A 14,766-nucleotide genomic window follows, 5' to 3' on the forward strand; every position below is an offset into this window, starting at 1 on the left:
ATGCGCACACATCCTAGCATTGAAAGCCCTTTTGTTCTGATCAGGCAGCTCAGGCGCTGCCACGCCACCAGGAACAGAAAAGGTATTATTTGCCACATGACACAGCGAACACACCACCCACCCACTCACCCACTCACGCAGTCTGGCCTACGCCAGTCACCCCACGGTCTTCCCTTCCGTCTCCCCTGGCAGGAAACAAAGCAGATAGAGAGGAGGAAATCACGCTTCATAAGGAAGTATGTGATGCAACACGGGGGTGATGCAGCGTAGGCAATGACAGGCTTTTCGGTGTTGATTCATCAGTGAGAAAGCTGGCTGTATAATTGGACAAAGTGGGGTACTACGCAAGGATCCAGGGCTCACGAAAGCCCCATCACATGTGTCAATTGGTTTGAGGTCCTTTTAAACCATGCACAATACCATGACCATGAGGCCCCTGTTTTGTAGTGAAGACACTGTGTGTCAGTGGGATGTAATACTGATGCGAAATTTACATTCAGCGCAGTAGGCTGTCACTGCTGAATGAGAACTGTATTTCCAAGTGTCAACCAGCCCCCAAAACAAAACAAATAAGAAAATAGAATAAAAGAAAAACGTTAATTCATCACTGCAAATGCTCTTTGTCCTATAAGACCACACGTTTTGCCAATATTAACACTCTGAGTCATGAATCCTGAATTATTCACCCTTGATGTATAGTCAATATTTGTAAATGCCACACCATCTCTTCAGGGCCAATGAGCTGAGAGTCACATAAGAAGGGCGTATTTAAAATGTACTTTTGCAAACAGTAGAATTATCATTGCAGCTTTCATTTGATGGCTCTTGATTTCTTTTGTACTTCTCTTTAGTACATAACCAATTGCAGAGAAAGGAAGCTTTGGCAGGCTGTTGCTGTTGTGAATCTTGCATGTTTTATTATTTTTGCATCTTAATATAAAGTTTCCGTTTTACCTGCATTTATCCCTCTAATTTAGACTTTTGTCTTTCAGTTATCTACAACATTTGCAAACAAAGCCTTTGCCTTAAATTAAGGCCCTATAGGATGATAGCTGAGTTCCAACAAATACATTTGTAATAGTGCTGCCAGTTACACATCTGGGAAACCACAGTCAGTCCGTCATCTCTGATGTTGCCAAACTCAGGCATCTGTTTGCTTTTAGACAATATAGATAGAAGTTGCCATGTAAGTAGAGAGAGTGAGATGTCCTTTGCTATGAGGATTATCTGTTGTAAAAGGAATGTTTTGTCAGTGAGATCCTTATTATCAGCTGCTGGTGTAAACACTGACCTTGGGAGGCTGACAACACCTTGGCCTGGAAAGCGAGGCTATGACGCACACACAGCTGCAGCCACGCACGTTACAGCACAGGTGTGTAGGAATGCTTATGAAGCAGTACAAAAAAGTACATCTTAGGCTGTGTCCCTATTATACAATGATGATTTGTACATTTCTGTCTTAATATTAACATCATGTATTTATCAAATAATATTTTCTATTTCCAAACAAATCCCAATATATGTCAGTATAATACATTGTAAATGTCTGAGAGAAATCAGCAGATGCAAACATGTATTCAAAACAGTAAAGTCATGTAGTAGCTTGCATTGGAAACGTGATTACCATTCAAATAGGATAGATATTTAGTTTTTACTTTAGACATTCAAATTAACCAATTACTTGAGCATCTTTAACCTCTTTTGGTACATACCGGAGACACAATCCCAGCTGGCATTTTAATTTGTGACTTTTGTGGAAATTCCAGAGTTGCTAGATAGAAATCTTGTTGTGTCCTGGTATGACTGCGTCGTTGTATTGCACATGAGTAATGCATCACATGGGACAAAGTGTGACCAAAATTGAGAAGGCCCCACAGACTATCCGCACAACAGAATTGGATTTTGTGTTTTTTGGGGTATTTCAAAAGAACTGTTAGTAAAACATCCTTCTGTTATTGTACGCTCATCTGATGAGTGGAAATCCCCTTACCAAGCTATTTAAGTCATTTATCTGTTTTATTCCAACCGTCTCAGATTCAAGTTATAAAGGAAATGTCTGTCTCATCATACATTATACAGTACATGAGCACTATTACCATTATTTGTTGCTTGTAAATTAGGCATTTTGTTCCGAGTCAAGATACTCCATTGGATCTGGGAGCTTATGAACAAGATATCTTGTGTTATTTATTATTATTTTACGGGCTTTCCTGTCATGTGTATGCACATTTCTGTACAGTAAGGTTGGCAGCTGATGCTTAAAAACTTGCCAGTGTAAGAAGCATTACATTCCTACGTGAATCAAACATCTGTTTAGCGGCTGTAACTGTCATCTTTCGTATGCGTGGGCTGTCTGTGGGGTCAAAAAGGTCAGTGCATCACCAAGGATTCACCCCAGCAACAGCCAATATCATTCAATGAGGCCAGCGAAGGGGGAAGCACCTTTCTCCCATATCCAATGATATCATCTTACCCTAACACTGGGACATTGTCTGTGGCCATCTCCAAGCGGCCCACTTTGGAAACCATTTTTCAGATATGCAGGGCAATTTCACACTTCAGAGGGATGTTCACATATTCAGGGACATGTATGTCTCGTGCCCAGACTGATACGGAAGATTAAAGTCTTAACCGTGTCATGTGTATGAAGAAACCTTTAGCTGATGTGTTTCTGTTTGTGTTCTCTATGCGTGAGCTGCCAGAAGCTCAGGTGTAACACATACAATCCTCATCTCAAAGGGTGTTGGGTTTCTACCCAGCAGGGTCTGGCTGGCCTCTTCCAGCTACTGTTACCGAGCTACTCTCATCACTAATTCATCTGCGCTCTTCACCCCAAAGCTCTGGGTGGCTATTTGGTTGGGTGGTTGTTTCGGCTAAGCGGGGGTAAGGACAGAGTTTCTCTCTTTGCCGGAGCAGTGCACCACCGGGGCTCCAAGAGGAGGACCATACCTAAGCTGGGGCCCGATGCAGAACGGGGAGGCTATGAGCCCGCAGGACTCGAGGGCAGCAGGGGTCGAGGTAGTGGAGGAGCAAAAGGCCCAGAACCAGAGCCAGAATCAGGGTTGTGTGGAGGCCACAGCGCCTCCGCTTCCTCCTCCTCCTTCACCACCACCACCAGGGCCACCAGAATACCCGAGGCCTAGGCTCATTTTCCACACCCAGCTGGCTCACGGGAGTCCGACAGGCCGCATTCACGGATTCACAAACGTCAAGGAGCTGTACACCAAGATCGCAGAAGTGTTCAACATTTCACCCTCAGAGGTACAAAAAAAACCCCGGCTTTGCATGTAAACATGATAAGGCTAATTTGTGGTTTCCAGTTTTGTGAGACACGATCGAGATAACAAAAAAGAAAGGTGTTATTCCTATCTTGCATTTGTAGCTGGTAGGCCAGCTGCAAATAGGTATTAGGTTTCCATTCTAGGCTATTTTCCATGATGCACTGTTGAAGATCATTTGAGCTCGCTACTGTCTGCCAGACTTTGTACTCGTCTAAGTCTGCAGGATCAATAATGGAAACAAATAACCAGATAATAATACGTGGTCAGTAAACACCACACATACAACACAAGAGCAAAACAAAACCAGGTGACGAAAATGTTGCTTTGAAAGTTATTAAAACAACAAAAAAAGGGTAAAAAGATACTAAGTGCTCACTTACATTGAGCTAAAGATCCTCAACATGTTAAGCTATTTAAAATGACTATTACTGTACCTAACACACAGGTTTTCTCTTATAATGTGGTGTCACCCAAGCCCAATCCAAGATAAACACTGATGACATCACACGGATTGTTTTCTCAGACTTGACAGGCTCCTCCTGAACCACATTAGAAAAACGGTTTTCATAGTCGGACTAGTGCTCCACATGACACCGACCTTTGTGAGTAAAAATGGAGTTCCCATCTAGAATACTTGAAGGCGGAACATTACACTTAATATCTAAAGACTTCATCAAGTAACTATTTCTAAAACACTGTTTTAGATGCAATAAAAGTACATTTCAGGTAAATATAAAATGATGGAACTAAACAGTCAATTCGTAGCACTTTAGTGGTTTGCAGTCAGGTTACAGCAGGAAGCTGCTCACAAGGCCAGAATCCTTGAGAAGAAGTCTAGTCACTAAACCTTTAGCAGGTCAGGGCTGGCCAAACTACACTGCAGGCTGATACTGCTCTTAATGCTCAACACAACCAAAGGCCACAGGCTAACACATACAGATGTCACAGACAGACTTATCATGGCTGTGCTCAGTTTTTGGATTTCATACAAGCATTTTGATTGCACTTATCCAGACCAGATGGAAGTGGATGCAGCAGTAGAATCATCAGAGTGTGTAGGAGGAAATTGATGGTTGAGGAAAGACTGTAGTAGGGCTTTAATTGTCGGCAACCAATTTTGTGTTTTGTGCATGATTTTGTGTTTTGTGCCGATTTTGTGTTTTGTGTTTTGTGCATGTTTTGTGCATGTTTGTGCGTGTTTTGTGCATGTGGATAGCGGTAGATGTGCTGCTCTGCATGGTTCTCCATTATGGTAACAGAGCAATAACTATTCAACTCTGACCTTATCTAATACTTATCAGTAATGTTATGAAGGCCATCATGAAGGCTGGAGATGAAGGGAAAGAGACCGATGTACATTTCATAGGAGCTAACCTTGATGATCTTATCAGGCAACTACCAGATATTGGCCTGTTAGACAATTCCTGTGAATGTGTTTGTCTTCTTATATATGTAAGCCTGTGGTAGCTTGGCGGCCTGTCCACGGTAAACTCTGCCAAGTGTGTCCTGGGATAGTCTCCGTCCGTCCTGAAAGAATAAGCAGTTTAGATAATAAATAAATGGTCGGATAGATTACTATAATAGTAAACAATGCAAGGGTTGGAGCCTTACTTTGTAACAAATGCGTAATCATAAAGGAAAACATGGCGGCATCGTGGAGTTGCAGAGTGGCGGGTCCTGCGACTGTCCTGTTACATCGAGGAGGCCGTTTATCGTATCATAGGCCATGTTTAACTGACTTGATTTTATTGACAAATGTATTGGGTGTCTTGTTTGTTTTTTATGGTATATCTTTGTATTATGTCTTTTCCTTTTACTGTGTTATTGTCTTGTCCTTGTTTGACCTGCCAAGGGACTGCAGATGCAAATTAGCTTAAACTACAATCTGGTACAGTGCATCGAATGGTGACATTTATGTTTTAACTGTACATGGTCCCTTTTAAATAAATAAATGCAATTAAATAGTAAAAAACAATCTTTCAAACGTTGAGACTTTTAAGTTTGAGGTCAGAGTTTGCACTTTTTTCAAAAACAGTTTATATCAAATGCAAAACACTAGAGTGATAAATAAAAGTCTTCAACCAATAATTGAATAGATTTGTCTGGCACTGTATAAATGAAAGTTAATTTAGCTGCATGCATATCTATAAGACCTTGAACTGGAGTCTGCATTCAAGATACAAGACTTTCTATGGGAAATAACAGGCAATTAGTTGGTGATAGTGAGAAGTACAGCAGTTCCCTTGACCTCCTGTGGACTAAACAGCATAAAGTTGTACGGCTGGATGCCAAAGAGACCTTGGACTGCAGTCAGACCGTTCCACTTGCCAAGAGAATTACTATGAGCAATATCTAACAGGAACTGCTCCAACAGAGATACAAGTTCACTCAGGTTATCTCGAATTTCCATAATGGATTATAAATTAAAACTTTAACTTTAACCTCAGGTTTCAGAATACCAAAAAAATTAAATTTGCAAACACAAGTTATTTTCAATATCAAAGACCATATAGTTCTAAACTATTAATAAACTATAAAAAAAGGGTAGAGATGGTGTCAGAGAGTCAGATGTTCAATCCAACAATATGATTTGCTTCAATACATGATTAATATTAGATGGTGTACACCTGAGATGTAGTGACAAGTGATGACTAATATGTTTAAGAAAACCAAATCTTCATCTTAAGTGTTGATTACTATCAGCTCCTTATCATTTTGAATCTACAAACCCCGATTTAAGAACTTAACCTCTACAACAAAGAAAAACATGTTCAACCAAATAGTCTGTTTGCTATGACTGACATAAACATTAATCTTGAGATATACAAAGGCTTTTAATGAGTTGTCACATTCATGACTCTTAACAAAATGGCAACGACAGCTAAATCAAATGTTTCGCTCTACTGCCCTCTGCTGGTTAGTCTCTATACAACACAGCCACAGACATTCTGAAGGGCTCTTTTTGCTTTTGTAATATTATAATACATTGTTTTAAGTTTTGTTTTTATAATTAAGATTTAGAAATGGTAAATGTATTCTAATAATAATAATAATAATAATAACCTTGGTGGAGTTGTAATCTTTTTTTATTGCAGAGTAAACTCTGGACATCATATCATAAACAATCTGATATCTCACTGATTAACAGAAACACCGAACTAACTTTGGTGCATTTCCCTTTAGATCCTGTTTTGCACCCTCAACTCTCACAAAGTGGACATGCAGAAGCTACTGGGGGGGCAGATAGGACTGGAAGACTTCATTTTCGCTCACGTCAGAGGGGAGACCAAGGAGGTGGAGGTGACAAAGACAGAAGACGCATTAGGCCTCACTATCACAGACAATGGAGCTGGATATGCTTTCATCAAGGTGAACAAGTGACAGAGCTAATCAGGCTGAGCCCTGTTATCTCAATTTGTAGAAGGCTCCAAACTGGGAATTTCACAATTTGTTTCTTTCAGAGGATAAAGGAAGGCAGCACCATAGACCAGCTGAAGACAGTATGTGTTGGTGATCACATCGAGGCCATCAATGACCAGAGTATTGTAGGCTGTCGACACTACGAGGTGGCGAAGATGCTAAAAGAGCAACCTAGAGGCATACCCTTCACTCTCCGCCTGGTGGGGCCCAAGAAGGCCTTTGGTGAGTAAAAAATATTTTCTCGATGACTGGGCCTCACTGTCGCGACCAAACGGGCAGGTCTGACCCATTGCTGCTGACCAGACAACAATTATGACCTGTCAGACAGTGGCGGCTGGTGGAAAATGTTCTAGGTAGGGCCATCCAATCAATTTCAGCAAACATCCCAGTATGATTTAATGCAAACAAATTAAAAGGTATCAAACACGCATTACTACTTTGCATTTATTCCAACATGAAAAAAAGCAGTAAATAACATCTTATTTTTGTCACCCTCACAGGCAATTCAGTATAATATATATATCATATATTAATATTCAGTATAATATAAAACACACACACATACATATATAGATATAAGCTATGATGAGTTTTCACTGTTAATTTACCATCTCAATTAAATGTTGATGCCTCCATGACCAAGTTAAGCAGATAAGACTGAGGACAATGTACAAGAAAAGATGTTCACTTTGCCTGATATGCTATCTTGACAGAGTTCTCCATGTGTGCCCCGGTGTTCTCATGTTTCCTTACCTCCTCATCCCTCACAAAAAATAAACATGAAATCAGAGAATATTTATTTATTTATTCATCAAATATTTGATTTTGTCATTGAAAAAAACAAATAAATAGATTGTATGAAGTTCTCATCTTGTGAGGAAAGAGCCTGGAAGACTTTCAAATCAGGGAGTACAAACTATAAAATAAATACCCACAATTGTACATCTTATTTGTTGTCGTTTTCATGGTAACGTGATACGTTGCAGCAAAGTGCTGTCCCATTCCTATTTACACCATTTCAAGCCCTCACAGTCTCTCACACTCACCCACTCACCAGGTGACGTCAGGAAGTCCTCGAGGGTTCAGGGTTTGAGGGTTTAGGGGGGACATTGGGATTTGGCCTGAGACATGCACACAAGCGGAGATGACGAGCAGGCCCCATGGCCCTCTATTGAACAGCCGCCACTGCTGTCAGAGTTATGTAAATACCCTGAAGTCAAACTAGGACCTGACCGTATGCTAAAATGCTTTCAGCACGTACCATAGATACATACCACTATTGCTTGGCATCATTTCACAATGACTTATTGACCCTTCCTTAGTTCATTCCTGAGAACCGGGAAGTGAATACAGCAGGGAAAAATAAATCCTAAACTCTTAGCACATGCTGGAAGTTTGCGCTGGCAGTGATTCACTAAACAGCTTCCTCCGCAGGGTATATCTTTTTTATGATAGCACTGTCCGAGCACCAACAGATTATTCCCAGGAGGACCCACCCTGTTGTCCATAGCTGCCTCCAGTGGTTGATGGATGTCAACATTCTCTGGTAATTTTCCATATCTCAACAGCCAAACATGAAGAGGAGAATATTTTAGAGATAACTGGCCAATGAGCATGGAAAAGTTGTTAAACTATGCAGCTACAATTAATTGACCAGTATTAAGTCAGTGGCTGTTAAGCCTCAGCCTATAAAGGATTGTGTGTGACAGAAGATGCTGTGAAGTGGCTCTGCAGGGGAAAATATGGTTGTCAGTAAATACAGCTCTTTTTTTTTACCAGACTAATCTGAAATATTGCAGAGAAATTACTGAAGTACTTTGGTAAGAGTTTTTGGAGAAAAATGACGAGCATCGGAAATAACTTCTGTAAATTCAGTTACTGAAATACGCTTTCATTCTCAATCATGTATAGCCAGACAACATTAAAAAAAAGCTTTAGGTATTTTTCATTACATTGCAACCACAGGAGAATCCGAGGCTCTTCAAAAAGTAGATACTGCACTGCAATGCATTTCAATATTTTAAGTTTCTTTTAGTTTACAATTCAACTCCAGGCATAAGACATGCAGAACAGAAACGAAGCAAATCTTTTATGGGAATACAGAAACAACTTCCTGGAAGCACCCTCCATAGACAGGAACACACACGAGCACAGAGGACTTTATTTGAACACCATGCCTTCCTTACCCGCTAACCCTTAAAATAAACATCATAAGACAAAAACGTCTTCTTTAACCTTAAAGGTTCTCCAAACAATATCTAGAACATTAATATAGCATCAACAAATATAGTACAGGAGCACATAAACACATTTATACTACTACTGTTGTGAGAACTTACAATCGTTCCCTGGAGGCTTACACTAGCCTTAACCATGACCATAACATTTAACCCCAAAATAAAGTCCCCCCCAAAAAGATCTTATGAGGACTGAATTGTTGTGCACATAGGGGAAGAGAGTCCCCACAATGTAACACTGTGAACAATATATTCCAATGTAATGAAATCGCTTACTCAGAGAGAATGCATAGCGCCGCACTTTTTCACACACTTTGCAGTCACACAGAATTCAGTGCCAAAGAAGCTATAAATATTTGATCCAAGTGTACTTGTTATACTTTCCTCGCTGCTAGAGAGCCTGAGATAAACTTTCATATACATTTCAGCTACCTTTCTGCCAGGAATAAAAATAGATACATACATTCATTGGGTAAAAGTGACTTTGTTTTTAGCAAAACCTTGGTTTGGCTCCTTTCTCTGACTTTTGCTGTATTTCCTAATGTGTGTATATATGTATACTGAGAATAGATTAGTTATGATTTGAGTCTGAGAATTTTATCTCATCTTTTTAAGTAAAATATTTGGTGACATCACTCAGTATCAGCCTCTCATTTATGACCAAAATCTGCTCTTACACGGAGCAAGTTTTTGTTCACTTTGAACCTGTGACCTTGTTTCAGGAGAGTCTCTTTCACCATGAGGGCGCCCTCTTCCCTTTTCCCTTCCAAGAAATATTTTATCTGTCAAAAGAACAATACGTGTGTTATTTATTGCATCTGGTGTAGAACATAGAGAAGAAAAAAGGAAGTTCCCTTTTCAGAGTGGATGTAGCAGACTGTCAGCAGTATCACTTTTCAGACAGGAGGCTAAATCCAAGCTAAATCCATGGTCAACACACTTATTTCCTGTTAACAATAAGTATAGAATATTGCCACCATGCCTACTGATGTTATTGAAACTATAGGTACTCGCTCCCTTGTTCTGAAGCTTTCGACTGTAGGAGTCGGTTTTAATTAGCGGAGTGAGTTTGCTCAGTTGTCATGGAACTGCCGATGTTCAAACTTATCCATGTCGACTTAAAAATGTTGTTTTGTGAGCTACTGTGTTCATGATAAAGAGGCTTAAACAGAAACCTTTTATGCACATTTTTATGCAAAGGATCTTGAATGTTGTCAAACCACAACCTGGTTTTGGAAGTAACATCAACATAAACTGTCCTTAGACATTCAGTATAGCTTTGTCTACAGTTAAACAGGAGTAGCAGTTAGCAGTTTAGATTTTGACACAAGTTATGAGCAGAGCAAAAACACATCCCCTCATTTCTCTGTATAAACCTGCCAGTCACAGTTTTCATGGGCGTGAAGTAAATCTCTCAATAATTGAAACACACATGATGGCTGCATAGGATGAATTAGATTTCATGTGTACAATTATGTATTACACTAATTAGACTCCTGAATGTAACAGAGCTGGGACTTCAATATGGCCCTAAATGTTCGAAATATTATTTTAAGAATACTATGTGGTGTACAGAGAACCTTATTGTCATGGTTTCCAACAATTATGCATTTGTAATGTACATTCAATTCCATTTAGCAGCAAGTGTAGGCAACAGTAAGCTTCGGGTCTGATGTCACTTGTCTACACTATTGAGATTATCTGTCTAAATAAAGGTTATGTATTATTCCATGTCAGTTTCTATAAGGTCACACAAGGTAACTCATAGAGGGGGGGGGGGGGGGGGGAGTAGCTGCTCTCAGTCACATACACTGTTAGCGTGACGTAGCGTAGCTGATGGTGACTTCTGACATCCCTCATGAAAGGATTTAACAGATGTGCATTTTCAAGCAGACCCTGGGGCTCAAATTGTTATTTTGAACAAGAAAGTTAAGCCTTCCACTTGTCAAAACAAGAGTGCGGCTATGCTAGCAGCTGTGTGAGGCTATGCTGAATGCTAACATCAGCAGGCTAACATGCTCACAATTCAAACTTCAAGATTTGCTATAAAGTTAACCACGTTCGCCACCTTGCGTGCATTAGCCTGCTAACATTTGCCAATTATCCCTAAAACACAAAGTACAGCCGAGGCTGATGGGAATGTTGTTAGTTTTGCAGGAAGGCATGTACTTGGATGAGGACATGATGATGTGGTAATCAGCTGATTCACAGTCAACAAGGCCATTGTTAACAAAAACAAAGTTAGAAACAGGCAACAGATAAAAATCCCAAAACATGATTGGCTTCAACGCTGTTCTTTGTTTAGATGAGACACAACATCACAACAGATTGCAAACTGAAATTGAATTATCAATGCATTGTCATAACTTTACCAAGTATTACTTATTCAAACAATATTTCATGTTATGAAACTAGCAGCATTATTGGGGTGCCCTCTGGTAAACTGAGGATGAATGTGTTGTCATTTGTGAGACAGGAAATACACATTAGTACAAGGAAATGTGAATTATGGTGCCTCGCTTTGGTCTCTGTTAATCTCTCTTTCTCATGGAACCATACTGTGTATTTGGAGTTTTGATTTCTGACAGCACAGCAGTTTCTTGGGTAATGATAGAAGAAGAACACCCACAAAAACCTAAACTTAAAAAGATAGTCTCTTTCATTTGATTAATGGTTCGCATCATGTTTGTGTGTGTGTTTAGACATGATTGGAATGAGGACCAGAGCGCCAAAATCTACTGAGGGCAAGATGGTGAACGGGAGGGAGACGCTACGTCTTCGCTCCAAGGGGGCTGCAACAGTTCAGGAAGTGGTGAGTTTCACACGCTTTGCCGGACAATGACTGCTTAACTATGATGTATTCGGTCAGTGACATGTATACGCATATATGCACACACACACACACGCACACACACACACACACACACACACACACACACACACACACACACACCCACACACACACACACACACACACACGCACGCACAACTATTAAATGATCTGTAGTGTCTTCCTCTCTATTTTACAGCAGATTAGATAATTTTTGATCTTGTCTTGAACATTATTTGATTTGAGGTTTTTGGATGTGTTGAGTGGAGATTGAACTGAACCCAGTGGACTCTGGTCCGACATAAACAAGCACACACACACATACACAGCCACACAATATCTAATGTAATTTCTCATCGAACAATGTCTCTCTCACTTTCGCTGGAAGTGACCTCTGTAAACAAAGTAATTCTCACTTCCTACACTTCAATGCAGGATGTCTCACATAACACTGAACTATGAAGTGAATACACAGACCATATCCACTTGGAGAAAATTCAAAGGGTGAAAAAGTTCACTGGATTCCAAGAAGCCGTGAACACCACCCAGCAATACTCAACTTCAACTGTAACTTTGATATATTTATACAACATAAAGATAAGTGATAAACAATAGCCCAAGATAATATTGTCTCTCACATGTTTTGGAATGAGAAGGAATGCTGTCAGAGTTTTTATCACCATATTTAGAGTGGGAACACCACAACATTTTCACCAACACCTCTGTATTTTCCCCATTCGCTTTGCCAGCAGAATGAGTTTGAAGAACAGGCCACCAAGAAAGTGGATGATCTGCTGGAGAGCTACATGGGCATCAGAGATCTGGAGCTGGGTAAGATCACCCACATAAATCTTGGGTCCTTAAAATAGACATCACCTTTGAGTCTACGTTTGCCATCGCTGAACGGATGTTCACAAACAAACAGGAGTCAGTTGGGTCTACTGTGGGCTATGATAGACTGACAAACGGCCTCATTCCCTCTCTCGCATGCTGAGATAGGCCAGCTCACTTCATATCTGGGTCGAGTTTAAAGGAAAATGCCTCCTCAGGATTTATTCTCGCCACAAACAATCCACCTTCCTCCAGGGAGCTGTAATGTGTGTGTGCACAGTCATTTAGTATTTTAGGAGAACTTACTTTCCCTTGACCCTTTTGACCTTTGAGTACATTTTCTTTGAGTCTTCAGTATTCAGTGTTTCGTGGTGGAGGAAGCAAGAACGACAGTTATTTGACAAAAATATTTCAGCTCAGATCAGTTTTGTTTTTCCAGCGCTTTCATCTGCATCCTCACAGTATTCCTGTGGATGAAGTTTGCTCAGTTTTCATGGCGATGTCATGCATATCATTTTATGCTCAGTCGAGCAAACTTCACCTGCTATGGAAGACAGCAACAAGATTTGAAAAGTTTCAGAAAAAAAGTACATGGAATAAACTATTGCTGACATAAAAAGCAATTAGCAGCATAATTTGCGGGCTATTTTCTTTCATACACTGAAGAACACAACAACCGAAACACTTTAAATCATTGTAGTTTATTGTGTTGTCAGCTCACATGAACGGGGCTTCTCCATGCTGAGGGCCCTTGGAAGATTCAGGAATTTGAGTGGGACACATATTTAAAATGGCCAGTGATAGCAGTTTGCCCTTTCCCATAGACCTCCAAGGCCAATGGCCTGATTTCCAAATAGACGGTTGACAGTTTAGACCGCATTTAAAACAGGTTCATGATTTCTTAATCTGCTCTTCTCTCTGTTTTATACTTAGTTTTGATCCTATATAATATAGAAATATTGTGTTACTTTCAAAATAATGGGGAAAAAAGTACTTGAAAAGCCATCCTTTTACCCGTATATCTTTAGGCACATAGAAATCTGGCTAGCATACAAACTCTTTTTGAGGTCCAGTTGTTTTGAAACATAAATGACAGCAGATTTAAATAGCCTGACAGTGCATTCATATTGGGGATAACATTTCATTTTGCCTGCTGATTAACATTAAAAGCATTAAAATACACAATTTTTAGGAGATTTTGAATGTATTTCCTGCACATTTGGAAGGCAGCGGTGCACATTTATATGCATGTTATGTTTGGTGGTTCATAAATACAGTTTGAAATCATTGAGATTGCTCCCTTGTAAATCATATGATTAATTGACCAATTTAATGAGGAAAAAGACTATAATAGGACATCTAAATGAGTATTTGGTGCATTGTTTTGGATTTGGCTGCTGAGAAAGAAAACTTACAATAGCTATAGTCAAAACTGGACTAATTAAAATCTGTCGCATCCCTTCTTCTCTGCAGCAACCACCATCGTGGAAGCCGGCAAAGACAAGAAGAACCCTGATGACTTTGCAGAGGCCTTGGACTCAGTTTTGGGAGATTTTGCTTTCCCTGATGTGTTTTTGTTTGATGTATGGGGGGCTATTGAAGACGTCAAGAATGGTAGAATGTAGACATTTACTATAACAGTGAGAGAGAGAGAGAGAGAGAGAGAGAGAGAGAGAGAGAGAGAGAGAGAGAGAGCGAGAGAGAGAGCGCTCTGTTCTCTAGTTCATCCAACTGGGAAAACAAGAATGCGTAGAAGCTTTTCATTTTTAATGACTTCCTTTATAACCATAACAGGGACCACAATTAATTCAACCATTTCCCTTTGAACAGTTAAATTACAATAATTTGCCGATAGGGCAATAATCAATCTTAATGTTTCCCTGAATGTTGACAAATCTTTACAATAAAGACAGATGATTGCTGTGTAGTTTTTAAAACACATTTGTTCTGAAATTTAAAGATTGAAATGAACCATTACGGTGTAGGCAATTAGCTGATGATCTTGTTTAGGAAAAACAGTGACAGTGAAACTAGCTGGTCCACAATACAGGCCAATTCCCACTTTGATCAAAGATAAAAGTTTACCAATGTTTTTTAGGGCGCCATCCCTTACAGAGACCATTATGCAAAGGATATGTTAACAATGTGTCAGGAAACACAACTGCAA

General features: G+C 39.9%; 1 protein-coding gene across 1 annotated transcript; it reads left to right on the forward strand.

Moving 5' to 3' along the window:
- Positions 1 to 2,964: 2,964 nt before the first annotated feature.
- On the forward strand, positions 2,965 to 14,224 carry gipc3 (GIPC PDZ domain containing family, member 3; the record flags this gene model as incomplete). Its single annotated transcript, XM_079158455.1, has 6 exons — positions 2,965 to 3,261; positions 6,465 to 6,650; positions 6,743 to 6,923; positions 11,641 to 11,750; positions 12,518 to 12,599; positions 14,073 to 14,224. The coding sequence occupies 6 exons, from the start codon at positions 2,965 to 2,967 to the stop codon at positions 14,222 to 14,224; spliced, it is 1,008 nt and encodes a 335-aa protein (XP_079014581.1).
- Between the last annotated feature and the right edge of the window lie 542 nt (positions 14,225 to 14,766).

The sequence above is a fragment of the Pholis gunnellus genome (genome assembly GCF_910591455.1).
Source record: "Pholis gunnellus genome assembly, chromosome: 4".
Taxonomy (NCBI): Eukaryota; Metazoa; Chordata; class Actinopteri; order Perciformes; family Pholidae; genus Pholis; species Pholis gunnellus.